This window comes from Eleutherodactylus coqui, chromosome 2 (assembly GCF_035609145.1).
Source record: "Eleutherodactylus coqui strain aEleCoq1 chromosome 2, aEleCoq1.hap1, whole genome shotgun sequence".
In the NCBI taxonomy this organism is placed as follows: Eukaryota; Metazoa; Chordata; class Amphibia; order Anura; family Eleutherodactylidae; genus Eleutherodactylus; species Eleutherodactylus coqui.
In genome coordinates, this window is record NC_089838.1 from 305,507,082 (window position 1) to 305,525,424 (window position 18,343).

Genomic DNA, 18,343 nt, shown 5'->3' on the forward strand with positions numbered 1-18,343 from the left:
TTATTTTTTACTACTTTTGCACAATAAACACGCGTTAATAAAGTAAAACAATTGAATCTGCATCGCCGCATTCTAAGTCACATGACATTTTTATGTTTCCAGCAACAGAGCGGTGAGGGCTTGTTTGTTGCAGGAAGAGTTGTAGTTTTTCTTGGTATCAGTTAGAGGTACAGGTGACTTTCGGATTGCTTTTTATTATGTTTTCGGGAAGTAAGCAAAATAGCAACTCTGGCACAGGTTTTAAAATTATTTTTACGCCGCTCACCATGTGAGATAAATACATTATTTTCAATGTCTGAGTCGCTATGAATGCAGTAATAACTGTCTTGCTTTTTAACTTGTTTTGGGTAAGTTACTCATTTATAATGGCCTTTTGTGGGGAAAAATGCTTTTTTTTTTTTAAACTGTATTTTTAAAAAAATTAATCTTTATTGAACTTTTTTTACACTATTTTTTTTCGTCCCTGATGCGATTGTTCGATTGCTAGGATAGTACACTGCATTACTTATGTAGTGCATTCCACTAAGGCTTTGGAAGCAGCCTAATAGATTCTGACAGTGGCAGGATCTAATAGGCTGAGTTACACGGTAGACATGGAGGCCTTTGTCAGGCTTCCGGCTGCCATGGGAACCCATTGGTACCTTGTGATCGCATGGCGGGGTGCCGATTGGTGATAGAAAGAGACCATTTTTCCTGTAATCGGCTTACATGCCTCACTTGCTATTAATTTGGCATGTAAGGGGTTAAGCTGCCAGGATCTGAGGTTTCTCTGGTCATGGCTGTTAGAGCAGGAGCCTGGCTGTCAGTAGTCAGTCAAGCCACTGCCTTAAAAAGATGTATGTGCAGGTTAAAAGGCCATAAGTGAGGTCAGTAAAAAGGCGCATTATGGTCACGAAGGGGTTAATTCCTATCCCATACCTCCTTTTCCCCCTCCGTATTCTTTATCAGGTTTGTCTTTCCCTATATTCTCCTGCTCTCCCTTGCTCACGCTGCATCAAAGAGACTCGATCATCTATTCTTAGCCCTAAAGCGAAGCTTATGAGCTCAAATAGCTGACGATCCAAGTTTGGGGATGTACGTTATATACTTCTCATTGTATGCCAGAAGAGTTCAGGAAGGGGTTGACAGCCGACACCGAGGGAACAGCGTGGAAGGTAAGCTTGGCTTATAGGACTCAAAGAAGCTGACAGATTCCATTGAGGGGCCACTCTGGCGAAAACACATTTTTCCATCCCTGCCTCCTCACCTCATTGCCTGACACACTCTGGAGGTCTCCTCTGTGTACTGTAGCCACTTCTCTACAGCAGGCCCCTGTCTGATGCTTATCAGGCACTATCTTGAGTCTGAGATTTTTTTACTTTCACATCTATCCCATGATGCATTAAAGACTGTACCATTTTTGCCTGCTGGGGGGACAGTATAATTACAATTAGTCAAGAGGATGAGCTGTGATCTCCTCTACTATACCTGTGTGAGAGGAGCTGTATAATTATTATCAGTAACTGATAGGAGTGTCTGTGTCCCCCTCTAGTCAGTTTCTGTGGTAGGACTCATGCAACAGCACCACACAGACTGAGATATTGACTAGAAACTCAATACATAACCCCAAGTAGATCTGAGGAGATCAGAAAGGAGATCCCATGACCATCTGAGGAATAAGAGGCCAGGAGTTTCAGACAGAAAGGAATAAGTAACCAAGGTAACTTGGCTAACTGGACAAAAAAAATAATAAATCACCAAAGTGGCCCTTTAAAATCAATGGCAATTACCAGCCCTGGCCACTATACGGGTTGGAGCTATCTGCTTCCACTCAATAACTGTATGTTTTGCTGCTGACACAGTGTTGCAACAGCTGATTGGCTGGGGTCCTAAGCGGCTGACCCAAGCTGATGAACTGAGGACAGGCCATTGTTAGCAATTGCCTGGAAAACCCCTTTAAGTAGTATTTCTGCTATGCTGTGCAGTAAGCATCCGCCAATCCTCATACACACATGGTGGCTACTTATATGACTGCCCACCATTGTAGGACAAATGTGGTATTACATGGTGGTTACACATATGGCCATCCACCACTGCAGGACAAACGTGGCATTATAGGTTGGTCCCTCGTATAGCTGCCCACCACTACACGAGAAGCGTAATATTACATTGTGGTTACTTGAATGGCCGACCACCACTGAAGGACAAATGTGGTAATACATGGTGGTCCCTCATAGGTCCACCCACTACTACACGACAAATATGATATTACATGGTGGTCCCTCATAGGTCCACCCACCACTACACAACAAACATGATATTATATTGTGGTCCCTCATATGTCCACCCACCACTGCAGGACAAACGTGGTATTACATGGTGGTTACATATATGACTGCCAACCACTGCAAAACAAATGTGGGACTACATGGTGGTCCCTCGTATAGCCACCCACCACTGTAGGATAAAAGTGGTATTACATGGTGGGTACATATATGCCATCCACCACTGAAGGTACTACACGGTTTTCCCTCATATGGCTTTACATGGCACATAACTTTTTCTTCCCTTTTCGATGGTTTTTGTTGTGTTGTTGGAGCAAGCTATCAGCATTGGGTTAAACTTTGTTGCATCTGTAATACATTGTCAGTTGGCATTGAGCCCTCCAGAGCAGAAGCCAACAGTGCTGCAGCTTTATGCACTGGCTCACAAGGGTAGGTCCTGAAAAAGGGTCTCCCTTAAAGGGGTTGTCCCGAGAAAGCAAGTGGGGGTATACACTTCTGTATGGCCATATTAATGCACTTTGTAATATACATCGTGCATTAATTATGAGCCATACAGAAGTTATTCACTTACCTGTTCCGTTGCTGGCGTCCCCGTCTCCATGGTGCCGTCTAATTTCAGCGTCTAATCGCCCGATTAGACGCGCTTGCGCAGAAGGGTCTTCTCCCTTCTCTTGGGTCTCGGCACGAGTGGCGTTCTGGCTCCGCCCCTTCTACGCGTCATCGCGTAGCTCCGCCCCGTCACGTGTGCCGATTCTAGCCAATCAGGAGGCTGGAATCGGCAATGGACCGCACAGAGCCCACGGTGCACCATGGGAGAAGACCCGCGGTGCATCGTGGGTGAAGATCCCGGTGGCCATCTTGGTAAGGTAAGTAAGAAGTCGCCGCAGAGCGGGGATTCGGGTAAGTACTAAACTTTTTTTTGTTTTTTAACCCATCCCTTGTGTTTGTCTCGCGCCGAACGGGGGGCCTATTGAAAAAAAAAAAAAAAGCTGTTTCGGCGCGGGACAACCCCTTTAAAGGTCGTCTGTAGATTTGAATAGTTTCTATGAACAGACCTTGTCTTAAAGGGATATTACTATCTTAGTTTATCATATTCAAGATGATAATATTACCCTGTACGCCATAGTCAGGAGTACAGAATAGCCAAGCTGCGCTACACTGTTACTGTAACTCCCATCCACTTCTATGGGAGTTACAGAACCGCCGTCAGACAGTCCACTTGGCTAAAGACAACCTTGGGCCACCAGATACAGGGGTGGCCGGGCTCTGATCTTGAGATAGGCGTGAGTCCCAGAGCTGGGACCTGCAGCTATCAGACTGTGAATATGCCAGACGGGAATATATATTTAATGTATGTTATCTACAAACAGTAGGATATTCTACATCGTGCGGATATAAGAAATCAGACGCGAACGCAGACGTATAGTGAGAGCTTTAATGGTACAAAATGAGTACAGCTACAATTTAGGCATTTCCCTGGAAACTCTATAAAGGATGATTTCAGTATTCGCCTCGTTACGTTGGCGTGTAGACGGCGCCTGATGATTACCCGGCATGGAGACAGGCATCTTGTAGGTCAATGCCATCATTGAAGCAAAACGCCTTCCCATGCATATTAGTGTGGCCTCCAACATGGCCGCCTCAGGCGCACCGATTTAACATCTAAATTTGCCATTCCAATACAGTGGACGTAAAAAGTCTGCACCCCCCTGTGAAAATGCCAGGTTGGGGTCATGTTAAAAAATCCGACAACGATGAACCATTTCAGATTTGTTTCCGCCTTGAAGGTGCCCGTTATTTGTACAGATGACGGGTCACACCGAGGGGGGAAATAAATCATCGGTCCGATTTTATAACATGACCAAAACCTGGCATTATAAGAGGGGTGTGCAGACCTTATATATCCACTGTAGATGAAGATATAAAACCAGATACCAAAACTGCGGTCTCCCTTTTGCCCCTGATTATGGGGTATGTGGGGAGGGTAAACACGGCACTGCAAGGCTCTGCCAACTGAAGAGCGCAAACCATCACGGCAGCCATTTTTATTTTAGTCCGTCCGTCCTGTAAACACGCGTCCATTGTTCTGTGAGAACAGATATCTGTGTAGGTATATAATATAACACTGGATTGTGGACTCGGGCGCTGGCCGTATCCAATACAGTGACAAGGGTTACGCTTTACAAATTATTAGGGCCAGGTAATCTTCATGTCAGGGTCTCAGAATAATGATGCCGGGACTGAAAACGTGGTGGGATCCCAGCAGTTTACACCAGGAACGGCCCCTGTATGTTTACCGCATCTGTATGATGCCCTAATGATGCTGAATGGCAGCTTTATATAGGCTGGGGTAACAGCTTCCTGTATATGCCCCTCCCCTGCGAGCCCTCTTGGCCAATCAGGTTACTTGACACTTCTCTGCAGCTCTGACTCTCTTTCTGAGGGGGATATGGCACTTCTTGTAGCCTCAATTATGTGCAAGTGCCCATTTAAGCCCCTAGTGATGAGGCTTGTTTGGGCCTCACCAGCACACTCATTTGTTTTCATTTTTTCGTTTGCTTCAGCAGCCATAACTTTTTTTATTTAAATTATTTTTTATACAGATATTTTTTATTATATAAATTATATATCGCTTTGCTATCATTTAGGGGTAATGTGTGATTTGCATAATTTTCTCCTAAGTGCCACGAGAAGCCGTCAGGGGTGCCACAGAGTGGGAAAGGTTGTTTTTTTTAACGCTTTTTTTTTGTATTTTTTTAAACCTATTTTTTTTTTTGCAGGGGTGCCACGAGCCTAAAAAGATTGCGAAAGTTTGCAATAGGCACATCTCAAACTGTCTATTCGCTTAAAAATAGATCTACGCGGCCTACTAGCTGGAGCAGATTTCTGGCACTATTCCACGTAAATGTAAAAAGTGACAATTGTTTTTGATTGAGCCGAAGTGTTTCCAATTTTTTTTATGCCACCTTTGGTATCGTAAGTTCCCCCATAGTGTATTGGCATATTTATGTACACTAATAGATTATCCTGTGTATCAATATGATGCAGGTTGTTCCTAGGGCATCACTTTGTAGTTGACTGCATGGTGGTCTCCCTGTCCCTGATCGTGGCACAGTTGGTTGGAGGTCCATCATGGCACTGGACATTGCAAAAGTTTGCAGCCGGATAGTGAATTTAGACTTGTTTGGTCTGAACTCACTAACGGGGAAGCCCAGTGGTCCAAAAGGAAGGGTGGAGTCCCCATTGATCATGCCGCAGTCACTCTTTACCACTGGGATCAGAGACTTGTCTGATCCCGTCCTTTAGAGCAGGAGTTTGGCTGTCATTAGACAGTCGACTATCTACTCCAGGTCAGCACGAGGCTTATTTTACAGCAAGGTCCTGTAGGCCCCTAAATGACCGCCGTAAAAAGTCAGATTGGTGGCCATTAAGGGGTTATTACTTTAATTGTTCCCTTAGTTCTGCCTAGTTAGGACATCATACAGATACCTCAGTCTAAAGGGAGCCTATCCTTTTGACAGGCTCCCTTTAAGAAATAAGAAATAAGTAGGGCCTATGGGAAAATAACAGGCTTGAACAAAATGTACCTGCCAATCCACCTAGATATTGGATTGTCGGCACATCTGCCAACCAAGACAATGGGCATCAAGAGGAAAAGCCATTGTCCTTTAATTTAACATCTATGGGAGATCAGATGTGCCTTTATTAAGACTTGCCGCTCTTCTCCTATATTTGCTACATCGGCCACTAGTCTTCACTTGCATATATTGGTATATAATAGGAAGGACCTTGGTAACTGGTAGCGTTAAACAATCCATGACATGAAAGCTTCAGAGTCTCTTGACTAACAGTAGCCAGCAGTATAATATAATATGCTCCTCAGGCAGTCAATGTTACTCCACGGGGCCCCACGTACTCTCCGTGTCACAAGCCAGACCTCAAGTATTTCACAGTTGTGGTCCTCATCTTTGCTTATGCTCCAAACAGTCCATTTTGCTGTCCATATTGGCTTGTGCTCATGTATTATACGACTACACGTGGCCGGGGCCGCAGATATGATCCGCACGGAATGGACGTCCTAGCGTTACAGGTTCTTCAGTATCTTCTAAGCAATACAAATTCACATTTTGTATGTTAAAGATAAAATAATAAAAGACAAACATAGGGAGAAAGAAAGAAAACCACGGGAATGAGGGAAGGATCAGGCCACACAAGGTAACGACTGGTGGTGAGACTGATGACATTATGAGGGGGCATACCTAGGAACTGACTCTACTAATGGGGGGCAGAGCAGTAAAACTGGAGATTGTGATCCAGGTTCTAGCAATCCTGGTTGACGTCAGTGTTAGGAGGGGTGCTCAGTGGGATTAGTATCTCTACCTATATATATACCCTTCGGGCAGTGTGTGATTAGTCTCCAGGGACAGCGGTTTATCTAGAAGACATGAGATGATCATCGGTCCAGTTCACACTAGGATTTGCTATCTCTGTGAATTGGCAGACTAGTTACTTTACTTGAACCTTTCCAAAAATTGCATCTCAAAAAAATGAATGTTTCTTAGCAAGCCTCAAGTCCCCAACATATTACGGTATATTCTGTGGCAGTCCTGAGTTGGGATCGGAAAAGGCAATTCCAAAATTCCCCACCGTCAATGGGGTCAAATTATGCAATCCAAATAGATGAGCCCCGTGGGCCATCTGGCTTCTCTGCAGCTTGGGCGTTGATGGGACCAGATATGTGGACACCTCTCTGTTGGTGAAGGTGTTTTTGGGTGCTCTCACCAGAAGGCTACAGGGTGATCAAGTTATAGATCTAGGGTTGGGGCCCATCGTAGGCATGACCTGGTGGGTTTGGATGGTTGTCCGTGGAGAGAACATTTCTGGTCTGAGCCAGGCAGTGACCACGTAAAAGCACGGCTGGCTTCAGTCAGACACTTCTTCTTCTCCCGGGGGCTCTCAAGAGATGATCTGCTTGGTGAGTTGGGTTCTTCACATTAAGAGATTGGTGCTCCGAACCTCCTCGAGGTTGCTAGAAAGGGCTCCCAGGTTTGTAAGATGGGTGACAAGAAGAGGGTGCTTTGAGTCATGCTTAACATGGTGCAAAGTTCAAATGCACAAATGTGACAGGAACACACCTTCACGGGGTCAAGGGTTCGATTCCAGATCATGCTCCATCAATAAGAACTGGCAGATGGGAGGGTCAGTCTTTTTCCAATGTAAATGCTGCAATGACAAAAACACAAAATGGAACACAGTAAGAGATGGGCGCCCCTCGAAGCCTGGCAGTCTGATAATTCTATGCAAATAAAATTTTAAAAGAGTATTCCCATCTTGGACACTTATGGCATATCCACGGAGTATGCTATAACAATCTATTAGATGTGGGTCCCAACTCTGGGTCCTGCAACAAAGGCCAGAATGAGGTCCCCACACCCTGTCCTAACTCAGCGATGTGGCCGCAAGTACTGAAACAGCCAAGCTGCGTGTTCTACAATGTTTCTATATCTTCTCTAGAAGTGGATGGGAGTTAAGGAAACAGTGAAGAACAGCCAATTTGTCTGTCTTAGTACAACTAGCCACCAATGGCCGTGTCATACAGGCTGCTGGGCTGAGATGGGAATACCCCTTAAAAGGGCAACTCTAATTTACAGCAACTTTTCACAATTAAAGCCTACATGAAAAGTTTAGTAACTCTGTAAATACTTTCCACAAGTTACCTTGTCCTAGCTTTTAGTTGTATGGCATCATCTTTACTATCCAGATCCAAAATGAAAGTAAAGATTCCCACAATGCACTGCTATCTGGTAAAAGGAAGCCAGCAGAATTCTGAATTCAGCTTTATGTGCGAACAGAGAATAAAAGTTAAAGGGCTTTTTTGTCCTTTAACCTTTTTTAAAACTGATGAAGTATACCCTACCATCAGTAGTTGATGGAAGGGTGTCCGCCGCAGGGGATTCCTGTCCTTCAATTGGTCATCCAGCCCGCCATCCAGTACAACAGGTCAGATGTTGTCACAGCAGGAAGTGGGAGTGCTGGCTTCACTCCCATTGAAATGAACGGGAGCGCAGCGCGGCTACTACACTTCCTGCTTCTGTCCTGGTCAGCCTGGATGTGCGGCGCTCCCATTAATTTCAATTGGAGTGAAGCCAACGCTCCCACTTCCTGTGCTGACCGCTGATGACAATGTCTGGACAGCGGGTCAGAGGATGAGTCATCAATTACAAAAAGGGTGGAAAACCCCTTTAGAAATCTGAACGAGAGAGTAAAATATCTGCTAACACGACATGTAGCGTGGCTTTAAGTGTAAACATGCTGTGTAGAGATGAGCGAGTACCTGCCCGCCCGGAAGCAAAGATTTGGCTGCCGGCAGCGGCGGGGGAGAGAGGGGGGGGGAACGGAGGGGAGATCTCTCTCTCTCCCTCTCCCTCTCTCCCCCCCTGCTGACTGCCGCAACTCCCCTGTCACCCGCGTCGGCACCCAAACCTTTGCTCCCGAGCGGAGAGATACTCGCTAGGGGCAATGCTCGATCGAGCAATTGTCCTTAGCGAGTATGCGCGCTCATCTCTAATGCTGTGCAACAGTTGGGTTTTCTTTTAGGCCGTGTTTACACAACGGATTCTCCTATGCGAGTTCCGTTAAAGTGCGATTTGGATGGAACTCGCACAGCAAAATTACCCACTGATTTCAAGTTTAAGTATTTTTTCAAGTGAAACAACATGCAATTTTCACGCAAAACGTGTCAGACTCGCAGGCAAAAATCGCAGGTTTTCAAGTTTCTCTGATAGATATTGCGTTGGCCTGTGTGATGGGTCATCTGCAGTAACGTGGTGTATCCAGTCATACGTGGCACATAAACAATACATTAATGACGCATATTTCCAGTAGGGGCTGTCAGACTTACCCCAGCCCCAGAGCCAGGACATGGGAGATGAAAAGAGAAGGAATGAAAACTTTCAGGAACTCTGCAGAGAAGATGCCCCCTTTCTTCATGGCCCCCGTCTTCCTCATACTTAGAGACACTGATCTTTTGGGGTGTCGGAAATGAAACTCCCTGGTGAAAAAAAAAACAGAAATTAACACAATCCTTCTGGAGTTACTGGATGAGGTCACTGCCATCGTGTTCTGCATTATCAATGATCAGCCAGAAGGGGGAGCTGTTCTTCATCTCTACATAGTAAGAATAGATGTTGTACCGCTACCTATACATGGAGGTGCAGCTGCTACACTCACTGCTGACCATTCACTGAAGGGTCCGTCTCCCTATGGCACCTAGTTGTGCGTACCAGGAGCTGCTCATTAAGGTCGGGCCCTTTTTTAAATTTTCGTTTATTCCTCCCCATTTTCAAAAAATCCTAACTCTTTTATGTATCCATCGCCGCAGATGGTTGTTTTTTGCGGGACGAGTTGTATTTTTCAGTGGTACTATTTAATGTTCCATATAATGTACTGAAAAACTTTGCATTGTTGGGGTCTCGAAATTGTGCGAGGGAACGCTTTTTGCGGGACGTCCTGTAGTTTCTTTTGGAACCATTTTGGGCTATGTATGATTTTTAAACCGCTTTTCATGAATTTTTTTCTTGGAAGTGGGGTGACCAAAGAAGCGCAATTCTGGTGTGCGTGGTTTTTTTGGGGGGGTGGGGGGGATTCACTATCCGGGATAACAAATGTGGTACTTTGATAACTCGGAACTTTACAAATATGTTGTATTTCTTTTGTTTATCACTGATATGGGAAAAGGTTTTTAAACGTATTTTTACATTTTTTTTTAGTCCCCACAGGGGACATGAACATGCAATCATTTGGTCACTCATACACTATATTGTAGTACCACAGTATTACATTATAATGCATTTTGATCAAGGCTTGCTATGGCAACTGAATGGGATGTCGCGATCTTATTGCACGTGGGCTGTTCGGGACCCCCGAGCTTTGATTGGGGCATTTAAAGGCCATTGTCAGAATTTACAGCGGCATTTAGAGTGTTAACATCCACTGCTCTTGCTTAGAAGCAGCCAATACCCCTCCTTTATGTAGAGAGATCGACTCAGGATTCTGCTTCATACAAATCTCACATTAACATGAACCCTATTCTTTCGAATAGGGTCACATACATGAGCGTCTCTCCCCCCCCCCCCCCCCCCCTCCAGGAAAAAACTGCAGCATGTCCTATGTTTGGGCGGGTATTATCTTCTCACCACCCGGAAGCTAGGGGTTTGACAGGGCTTGGATGGAGGAACACCCCTATCAAACCCCTAGCTCCCGTTTGGCTGCAGTGCTAAAGGTCCTAGCAGCAGCGTCTGTAGTGACGTGACCGAAGCCTACAGAAGCCTTTACAGCAATAAATGTAAGTCTAATAGGAAAACTAACTCCTAACCCTAACCCTCCAGGCCAGCCGCTGCTGCTGTCCCTGTGCTCCCTCAGTGCTCCGTGCAGCCATTTCTTTGCAGCCGGCTGTCAGCTCCCTACCCGGCGCCAATTGCCCCGGTTACTCACTCATGGGGGCCGTTTACCATGTGGCTCAGCCGCTGCCTCTGCCTCACCCGCCGCACCGACTGTTGCCGCGGTCCTCCTACCGTGCCAGGACGCCACTTGGAGTATTCGAAGAGTCCGCCGCTTCCAGCCTTGGCGGTGTCCTCTGGCGTTTCTGCCGCCTCTGTGTGTGCCACCGCACCCAGCCTGGCCGCTGTCTTTATGCTGTCGCAGAATAGCAGTGGCCGATGTCCTCCGGCGCTTCTGCCTCTGACTGCGCGGCCGCTCCCTGCCTCGCCGCCATCCTCCTGCCCTGTCTGAATTTAGTAACGCCCCCCAGCCAATTAGAGGCTGGGGGCGTTAGTAAATTCTTTGACAGCTGGTACCTTGTCACCACCCCTAACTTACGGTGGTGAAATGGTACAATAATACCGTTTGGGCGTTCCCTTGGGGAGTCTCGCCCAATGTTTTCAGGGGAAAGCAGAAGCATTGTGCGGCGTACGAGGTGAATACAATGTGAGGCTTCCAATTAAAGACAATAGGACACACTTGCCGATCTTTCAGCTGCGCTGAAGGATCGCTGCTTCCCTGAAGTGATGCAAGGCATTTTTTGACACAGAAACGCTTCACATCTGTGGGCATATCGGACATTCCCAAGCGTGATATTAGGCCACGTTTCATGACCTGATATCGCACTCGCCCGTGTAATAACACCCGCTGGGGCACGTTACAAATACACTCGTGTGAAACTGGCCTAAAGGTAAACCAAAGACAGGGCTCCGTCAGGTGAATTGGTGCCTACAGATACATTTGGGCTTCCCCACTTCCCTAAGGCCTAATGCATAAGACAGTCTATATGGTGCTTAGTGTACAGAAGTTCATTTATAGATGTTTCAGGAAGGTGCTGGATGATCTATATAGTCTTATGAGCATGGTCAGTACGTTTTATGTTGCATGAATAAGACGTGTATTGCCTAGCTGCAGCACTGAAGGGGTTACTGTCTGGGTCATGTCTGGAAATGTATCTTGTGTAAGTCATGTGACCATGTTTCTTATATGTGGTTGCAAGCTGGATGATTGGGCTTTTTGCTTCGAGTCTTGGCTGGGGCCTGAGTTGGAAGTAGAGTGTTCTGTTGGAGTGTGGCCCGCATGCAGGCACCTTCAATCTGCATGTGGTGAAGACGGAAGAAGCAGAGAGGTGGCCTTGAAGTTTTCCCAAGGACCCGAGCCCTGAAGTGTGCCTGAATTGTGAAGTCCACTGTGCAGAGTTCCTGCAAGACATGTGAGTGACCAGTAGAGAGTTCGTGTTCTCCTACGGACTATCTTTTCCAGGAGTGGTGCTGCACAGATAACTTGGACTGTGGGCATGGTGTCATCCTGTGTCTGCCTCCCTGTCACCATTAATTCTGCCTGCACTGGTGTGTTTGCTACAGCCACTTTCATCTACTGCACTGTAGCTTATGTAAGTTGTTCCAAGTAAAGTTCCAGTTGCTGACTGTTCCTGGCAATTGCGTGTTTTCCCTACTACCCATGTGTGTGAACTTTATTACATTTGCAGTTTCACTGCGGAGGAAGGAACGGTGGCGTCACCCGTGACAACCACAGAATCAAGTAAGCAACCAACCCCATTTGATAGCCTGCCCTCCGCCCCTGGTTACCTTCCGGGTTGGAGACTGTAGTACCACTGTGACAAGGCCCTACTGTAATCCCCGCCGTCTTCTAGGCTGAGACCCGCTCCTGGGACGCTGCAGTGGCAGACATAGTTTCTACGGCTCTGTACTCCATGCGCCACCAGTTCTTCTAGCGCCATAATACAGCATCAAATCCCTCCAGTACTGTATGCTATCGGAGGTATACAGAGGTCCAGTGAGGCTCCTATGGGTGCCATATTACAACACCATAAAGTAGCCATGTGTACGACACCTAAAGGGATGTATGGGGCCTTTTGTGTATTTCCTGCTTTCTTCATGCAGAATAAAAGCCCCCATAATCAGGGCGATTTTCCATAAAACAGTTGTGGGAACATTTGGCCGCTCTGTAATATCTTCACGTAGCGCAGCTCTGCAAAGACTAATGAAAAAAACAGACTTCTTTATACCACATGAGAACGCCGGAGGAAAACAGAGGGAGGCAGCGGCCGGGACGGCTGCAGGGATCACACAAGTATGCCAAATATTTCCGCACGCTGCACAATATTAGTCAGCCACTTACTTTGGGGGGATGTTTTCGGGTCTACTAGACCAGTCGGATACCCAGTCTGCGCTCTTCTTTAACGCTTCTTCTTCTTTCTCTACTTCTCCATCTTCTTCTTCAGACTGCAAAAAAATATTGGCCTTATCACTATTGTACATAAGGTGTGCACGGTGAGTTTACTGCAGGCTGGAGAAAGACCGCAAGGTCGAAACGTTGCCTGTTTTTTCTAAACATGGAGCAATAAAGTGTTTTTGCTTTTATTATTTGGATACACCGTTGTTGCTGCGTTTAGACGGTTGGATTTAGATATGCATGTGGTAACAGAAACATAGTGTGTAAGGTCAAAAAAAGAAACGTGTCCATCTTGTTCCCCCCATTTACCCAATGTTGATCCAGAAGAAGGCAAAAAAAAAAAAAACAATGAGGCAGATGGGTTTAAAAATGTCCCTTTTATTGTCTGTACTCTTATTTGTGAGGACAATGCCCCACCAATAAGGTTACGGACATCTCAGAGCAGCTTGAATGATATAATGTATATATGAAGTAATAATATTATTATTCTCCATGGCCAGCCTGGACACACTACTCTAGAGTGAGGTGGATTATGGGTAAATATGTGCTGGTTTACACAGCTGTGTCCATGTGGTATCTCATCTTTATGGCCAAATACAGGGAGCGCCATGGAAAATGAGCCCGGCATCACACAATTATGAAAGTAGTCTTTAAAAAAAAAAAAAAAAAAAAAAAAGCTTTGCCGCCCATAGCAACCAATCACAGCGCAGCTTTAATTTTACATGACGTAAGGGTGCGTCATGGCAGCGGGGTACTTCCTGCAACTGGACGTACTCTCACGTCATGTGGATAGCGTGAGAGCAGCGGGAGCCGGTTGTCACTGATAGCCGGCCTCCCGCTGCAACAGCGGGGGTGCATCAGAGATGCGACCCCTGCTGTTAACCTCTTCTCTGCCGCGATCTATGTAGATCATGGCCTGGGAAGGGTTCACAGAGGGAGCGTGGTATCATCGTGTCCATAAGTTGAACACACTTTTTATCCTGCATGGCAAAAAGTGTAAAAAAAAAACCGCTAAATAACTGAGGCAGAATGCTAATTTTTAGCATTTTACCTCCCAAAAAACGCAATAAAAGTGATCAAAAAAGCCGTATGTACCCCAAAATTGTACCATTAAAAACTACAGCTCGTCTTGCAAAAAATAAGCCCTCACAGAGCTCCATACATAAAAGAATAAAAAAGTTATAGGACTTTGAATGCAGCGATTCAGGGGGGAAAAAAAAAAAAAAATCAAAAAAGGGGTTTTATTGCAGGAAAGTGATACAATCTAAAAAAAATATAAGAATTTTGGTATTGTTGTAATTGTACCGCCCTGCAGGAAAAATGTATTGTGTCATCAATTGATGTCTTCTCTCCCTGCTATCATAAAAAATGTATAAAAAAGTTTTACAATATAGTCAATGTACGAGAAAATGGCAACGATAAAAACTACAGTTCGCCACGCAAAAAACAAGCCCTTAAACGGCCGCGTCGACGGAAAAATACAAAAGTTATGGTTTTTGAAAAATTCTGATGAAAATCTGCCAAAAATCGCTGCGTCCTTAAGCCCAAAATAGGCCGTGTCCTTAAGGGGTTAAAGCTGCGCTGTGGTTGGTTACTATGAGTAATTAGGACAGATTTTTTTTCTAGATCGCTTTCATAAGAGTGTGGCGCCCAGCTACTTTTCCGTGGTCCCCCCCCTGGATATGTATGTACCTGTGTGGACAATTCGTGGTCCTCCCTAAACAGCTATTGGGGACCATATTCTGACAGCATGTTTCATATGACAGCACTATGGGGTCATTATCCGTCACAGGTTACACATTATACATGCCAAGACGTTATTGGGCCTTGTGTATCAACATGGTCTCACAGTAAGACTGTCCTTGTTGCCCATAGCAACCAGAGCGCAGCTTTCGTTTCTGAAATGGCTGAGGTAAAATGAAAGCTGAGCCCTGATTGGTTGCTAGGGGCAACAAGGACAGTCTTGCTGTGAGACAGTTCTGCATTGCATAGGCTGCTACATCTGTATAAAAACTGAGCAGAAAGAAGTAGAGGGAGTTGGAGTCCTCCACCTGGGGTGCAGGGAGTTTAGGGCAGTTTTCACTTGCATATGGGTGTACAACCTGATGAGTTTTGCCCTTTTTCTTATTTATGATCCTTTGCCCCTGATTGTGATCATGTAGTCCAAACAGTTTCCTGTACGGAGGAGGGAGTTGGAGTCTTCCTCTCATGTCCTTGGGAAATAGGGCAAATCTGTAAATCATACGGGTGATTTAGCAGATGAGGGTCTATTTCAGGCAGCCGGCAATCTGGATTTTTAACCTTTAGCAAGTGAATTTACAGTTATAACTAATACAAGTTACACTTTAGGTAACTCGGACCGGGGGATGACACCTTTTGGCATTTGCTCTTACTTTAGTGGCTGTTTTCAGTCTTCATACAGATACCCTGTAGTCAACAAATGTGAGAAGCATTGACTAGAAGGGGATTACTGGGACTACATTATTGATGATCTAGAATATTCTCCCAATGGATCCCTCCCAATCAACTGATTGAAGATGGCACGGTTCACACAGCAACCTCTTCTCAAGCATGTGACATCAGATTCATCTGTCACATGGCCTGAGAGCAGCTCTGTCCCTAAGTGAAAGGACTGAGCTGCAATACCGTGCACAGCCACTATACAATGCATGGAGCTGTGCCTGGCATGGAATGAAGTGCACAAGCACTCTTGTCAGTTCAATCAGTGTAGAAGTCAAGCAGTGGACCCCCCTCCACATCAACTGTTAAGTATCCTGAAGATACTGTAGGTTATCAATAGTTTAGTGCCAGAAAACCCTTTTAATTCTGGTCTGAGCACCTACAAATAATTGTATCAAATTAAGGTTACGTTCACATCTGCACTTTTTAAGGTCCACTCAAGCCCTGCATGTCTTGTCTGTCCATAAGGACAATGGCTATAAGTGCTTCACAAAGACCGTGATCCGTGCGGGACAAACCTGAAATAGCAGGATACAGATTAGGCAGTGATTTGTCACTAACTGGGTTACCATACTTCATACCCGCAGGCATTAGATAACAGGCTGATGGTGTTCCTGATGTAGGATGATAAAGCTACGGAGCGGCGGGCAGACTCCTCCTGCCTTACAAAGTGCTGCCCTAACAGGCGGATGCCTTATACCTCAAAAACAATGCTGTGGATGTTCAGGCGTAACTGTACTGTATGTAACCCTAACCTGCGGGTTAGCTGCGTGTGAATGCACCCTTAGACGGGGTTCAGAAGGACACACGAAGGGTGATATATGATGTGGACACATTAGACTTAGCCCCGTGCAGGTATAAAGAGCAGAGGACACCGTGAAGTACGGGGATGAGTAAGTGACCGAGCAGGTTCGTCTGCTCTATAAAAACACTCCAGCGTTCGGACTTACTTCGTCAGTAAATATTTGGATGCACCCATGTAATTACCGATTTCCAGCATTGTTCCCGTCAATGTAATTTGCTTTATAACCCAGGCAAGATATTTCAAAAAGATTTCCACGTTTAAGCTGCGGGTAGTATCAGTCTTATAAATCACTTACGTGGGTAGTATCAGTCTTATAAATCTCTTACCAGTCTTATAAATCACTTACGTGGGTAGTATCGGTCTTATGAATCTCTTACCAGTCTTATAAATCACTTACGTGGGTAGTATCAGTCTTATAAATCTCTTACCAGTCTTATAAATCACTTACGTGGGTAGTATCGGTCTTATGAATCTCTTACCAGTCTTATAAATCTCTTACGTGGGTAGTATCGGTCTTATGAATCTCTTACCAGTCTTATAAATCACTTACGTGGGTAGTATCAGTCTTATAAATCTCTTACCAGTCTTATAAATCACTTATGTGCTTAGTATCAGTCTTATAAATCACTTACGAGATCACCATCTCATATGGAAGCCAAACTTCTCTTTACAAGCTTGTTAACGCAGTCAACATACATTAATAACATTATAACCACTGACAGGTAAAGTGAATAAAGCTCCATTTACACGCAACGATTATCGCTCAAAATTCGCTCAAATGATGGCTTTTGGATGATAATCGTTGCGTGTAATTGATACCATCGTTTACTTTTTGGCTGAACGATGATTTTTAGTTCAGCTTAAAATCCATCGTTCGGACGGGATCGCTTCTCCACGGGAGCGCTGATAACATTGTATTCAGCTGCAGTCCCGCAGTAGAACAAAAAAGCTGTATGCAGATAACAGACCACCTGCTGTTCTTTGCATACAGCTCTGGAGGCTCATTTACATGTAAATGAAGCTAATAAGCTACTAATGGGTATTAGTGCCCATTAGCAGCTTATGCAAAATGATCGCTCAAACTGTCATTATCCCTATCTTTTGAATGAATTTTGAGTGATCATCTTTGCATGTAAATGGGGCTTAACACTGATCCTCTGATGACAATGGCGCCCGTCGGGGTGGGATACATGAGGCAGCAAGTGATTAGTCGGTTATTGAAGTTGATGTCTTGGAAGTAGTAAAATGGTCAACTGTGACCAAGGGCAAAGTGTGATGACTAGATGACCGGGTCAGAGAATCTCTTAAATGGAGGGTCTTGTGGGGCGTTCTTAGAATTTCGTAGCACATACCTACTAAAAGTGGTCCATGGAACGACGGTGAACCAGCAACAGGATCATGGCTAATTAACCCCTTAGTGACCAGTCCATTGCCTTTTTATGTCCTGGCCTGCTGGGCTTAATTCCCAGAGGACGTAAAAACATGCATCCTCTGGGAATGACAGCCCTGCAGGCTCTGGACGTGACAGCTCCATGCTGTCAGTTACGGAGGTAGCCGACAGCATGGAGCGGTCATCCCGGGTCGCGGGACCCCATTCCCGGTCATGCGATCGCCGGTATCCACCGGATACTGGTGATCGCATTAAAGTCTATGGATAGTTTAAAAAAATGAAAGTTGCAGCTCCCCTTACGGATCGGATCTGTAAGGGGTGCTGAGAATACTCACCCCCGGTCCTCTGCGCTGTCCGGCGTCTTCCTTCTCCTCCCCAGACCCACCGCCGGTGTCTGCGTATGCACGCCAGACGCATTACATCACGCGCATGTGTAGAGGGCCAGGAGGCCCGGGAAATTTAAAAACTCCCTGCTCCTGGCTAGTATGAATAGCCGAGAACAGGGAGCTGTCACCGGGAGCCGCTGTATGCAGTTCCCGGTCACATGATCGCTGCTATCCAATGGATAACAGCGATCATGTAAAAGTTAAAAAAAAAGTTTTAAAAAGTTTTTTTTTTAAAGTGTAAAAAAAAAAAGAAAACATTTTGTTTCATCTCCCCTCATATCATATCATAGCCGTAAGGGGAGAT

At 45.4% G+C, this 18,343-nt stretch overlaps 1 protein-coding gene across 2 annotated transcripts in view; it reads right to left on the reverse strand.

The window, feature by feature from the left end:
- Nucleotides 1–3,685: 3,685 nt before the first annotated feature.
- BNIP3L (BCL2 interacting protein 3 like) overlaps nucleotides 3,686–18,343 on the reverse strand; it is a 37,929-nt gene continuing 23,271 nt past the window's right edge. For both annotated transcript variants that reach the window (XM_066593510.1, XM_066593511.1), the window contains exons 4-6: nucleotides 12,945–13,048; nucleotides 9,166–9,315; nucleotides 3,686–7,487 (exon numbers count right to left, since the gene is read on the reverse strand). In XM_066593510.1, the coding sequence (XP_066449607.1) occupies nucleotides 7,439–7,487; nucleotides 9,166–9,315; nucleotides 12,945–13,048 (303 nt within the window). In that variant the 3' untranslated portion in view covers nucleotides 3,686–7,438. The remainder of the gene's footprint in view (nucleotides 7,488–9,165; nucleotides 9,316–12,944; nucleotides 13,049–18,343) is intronic.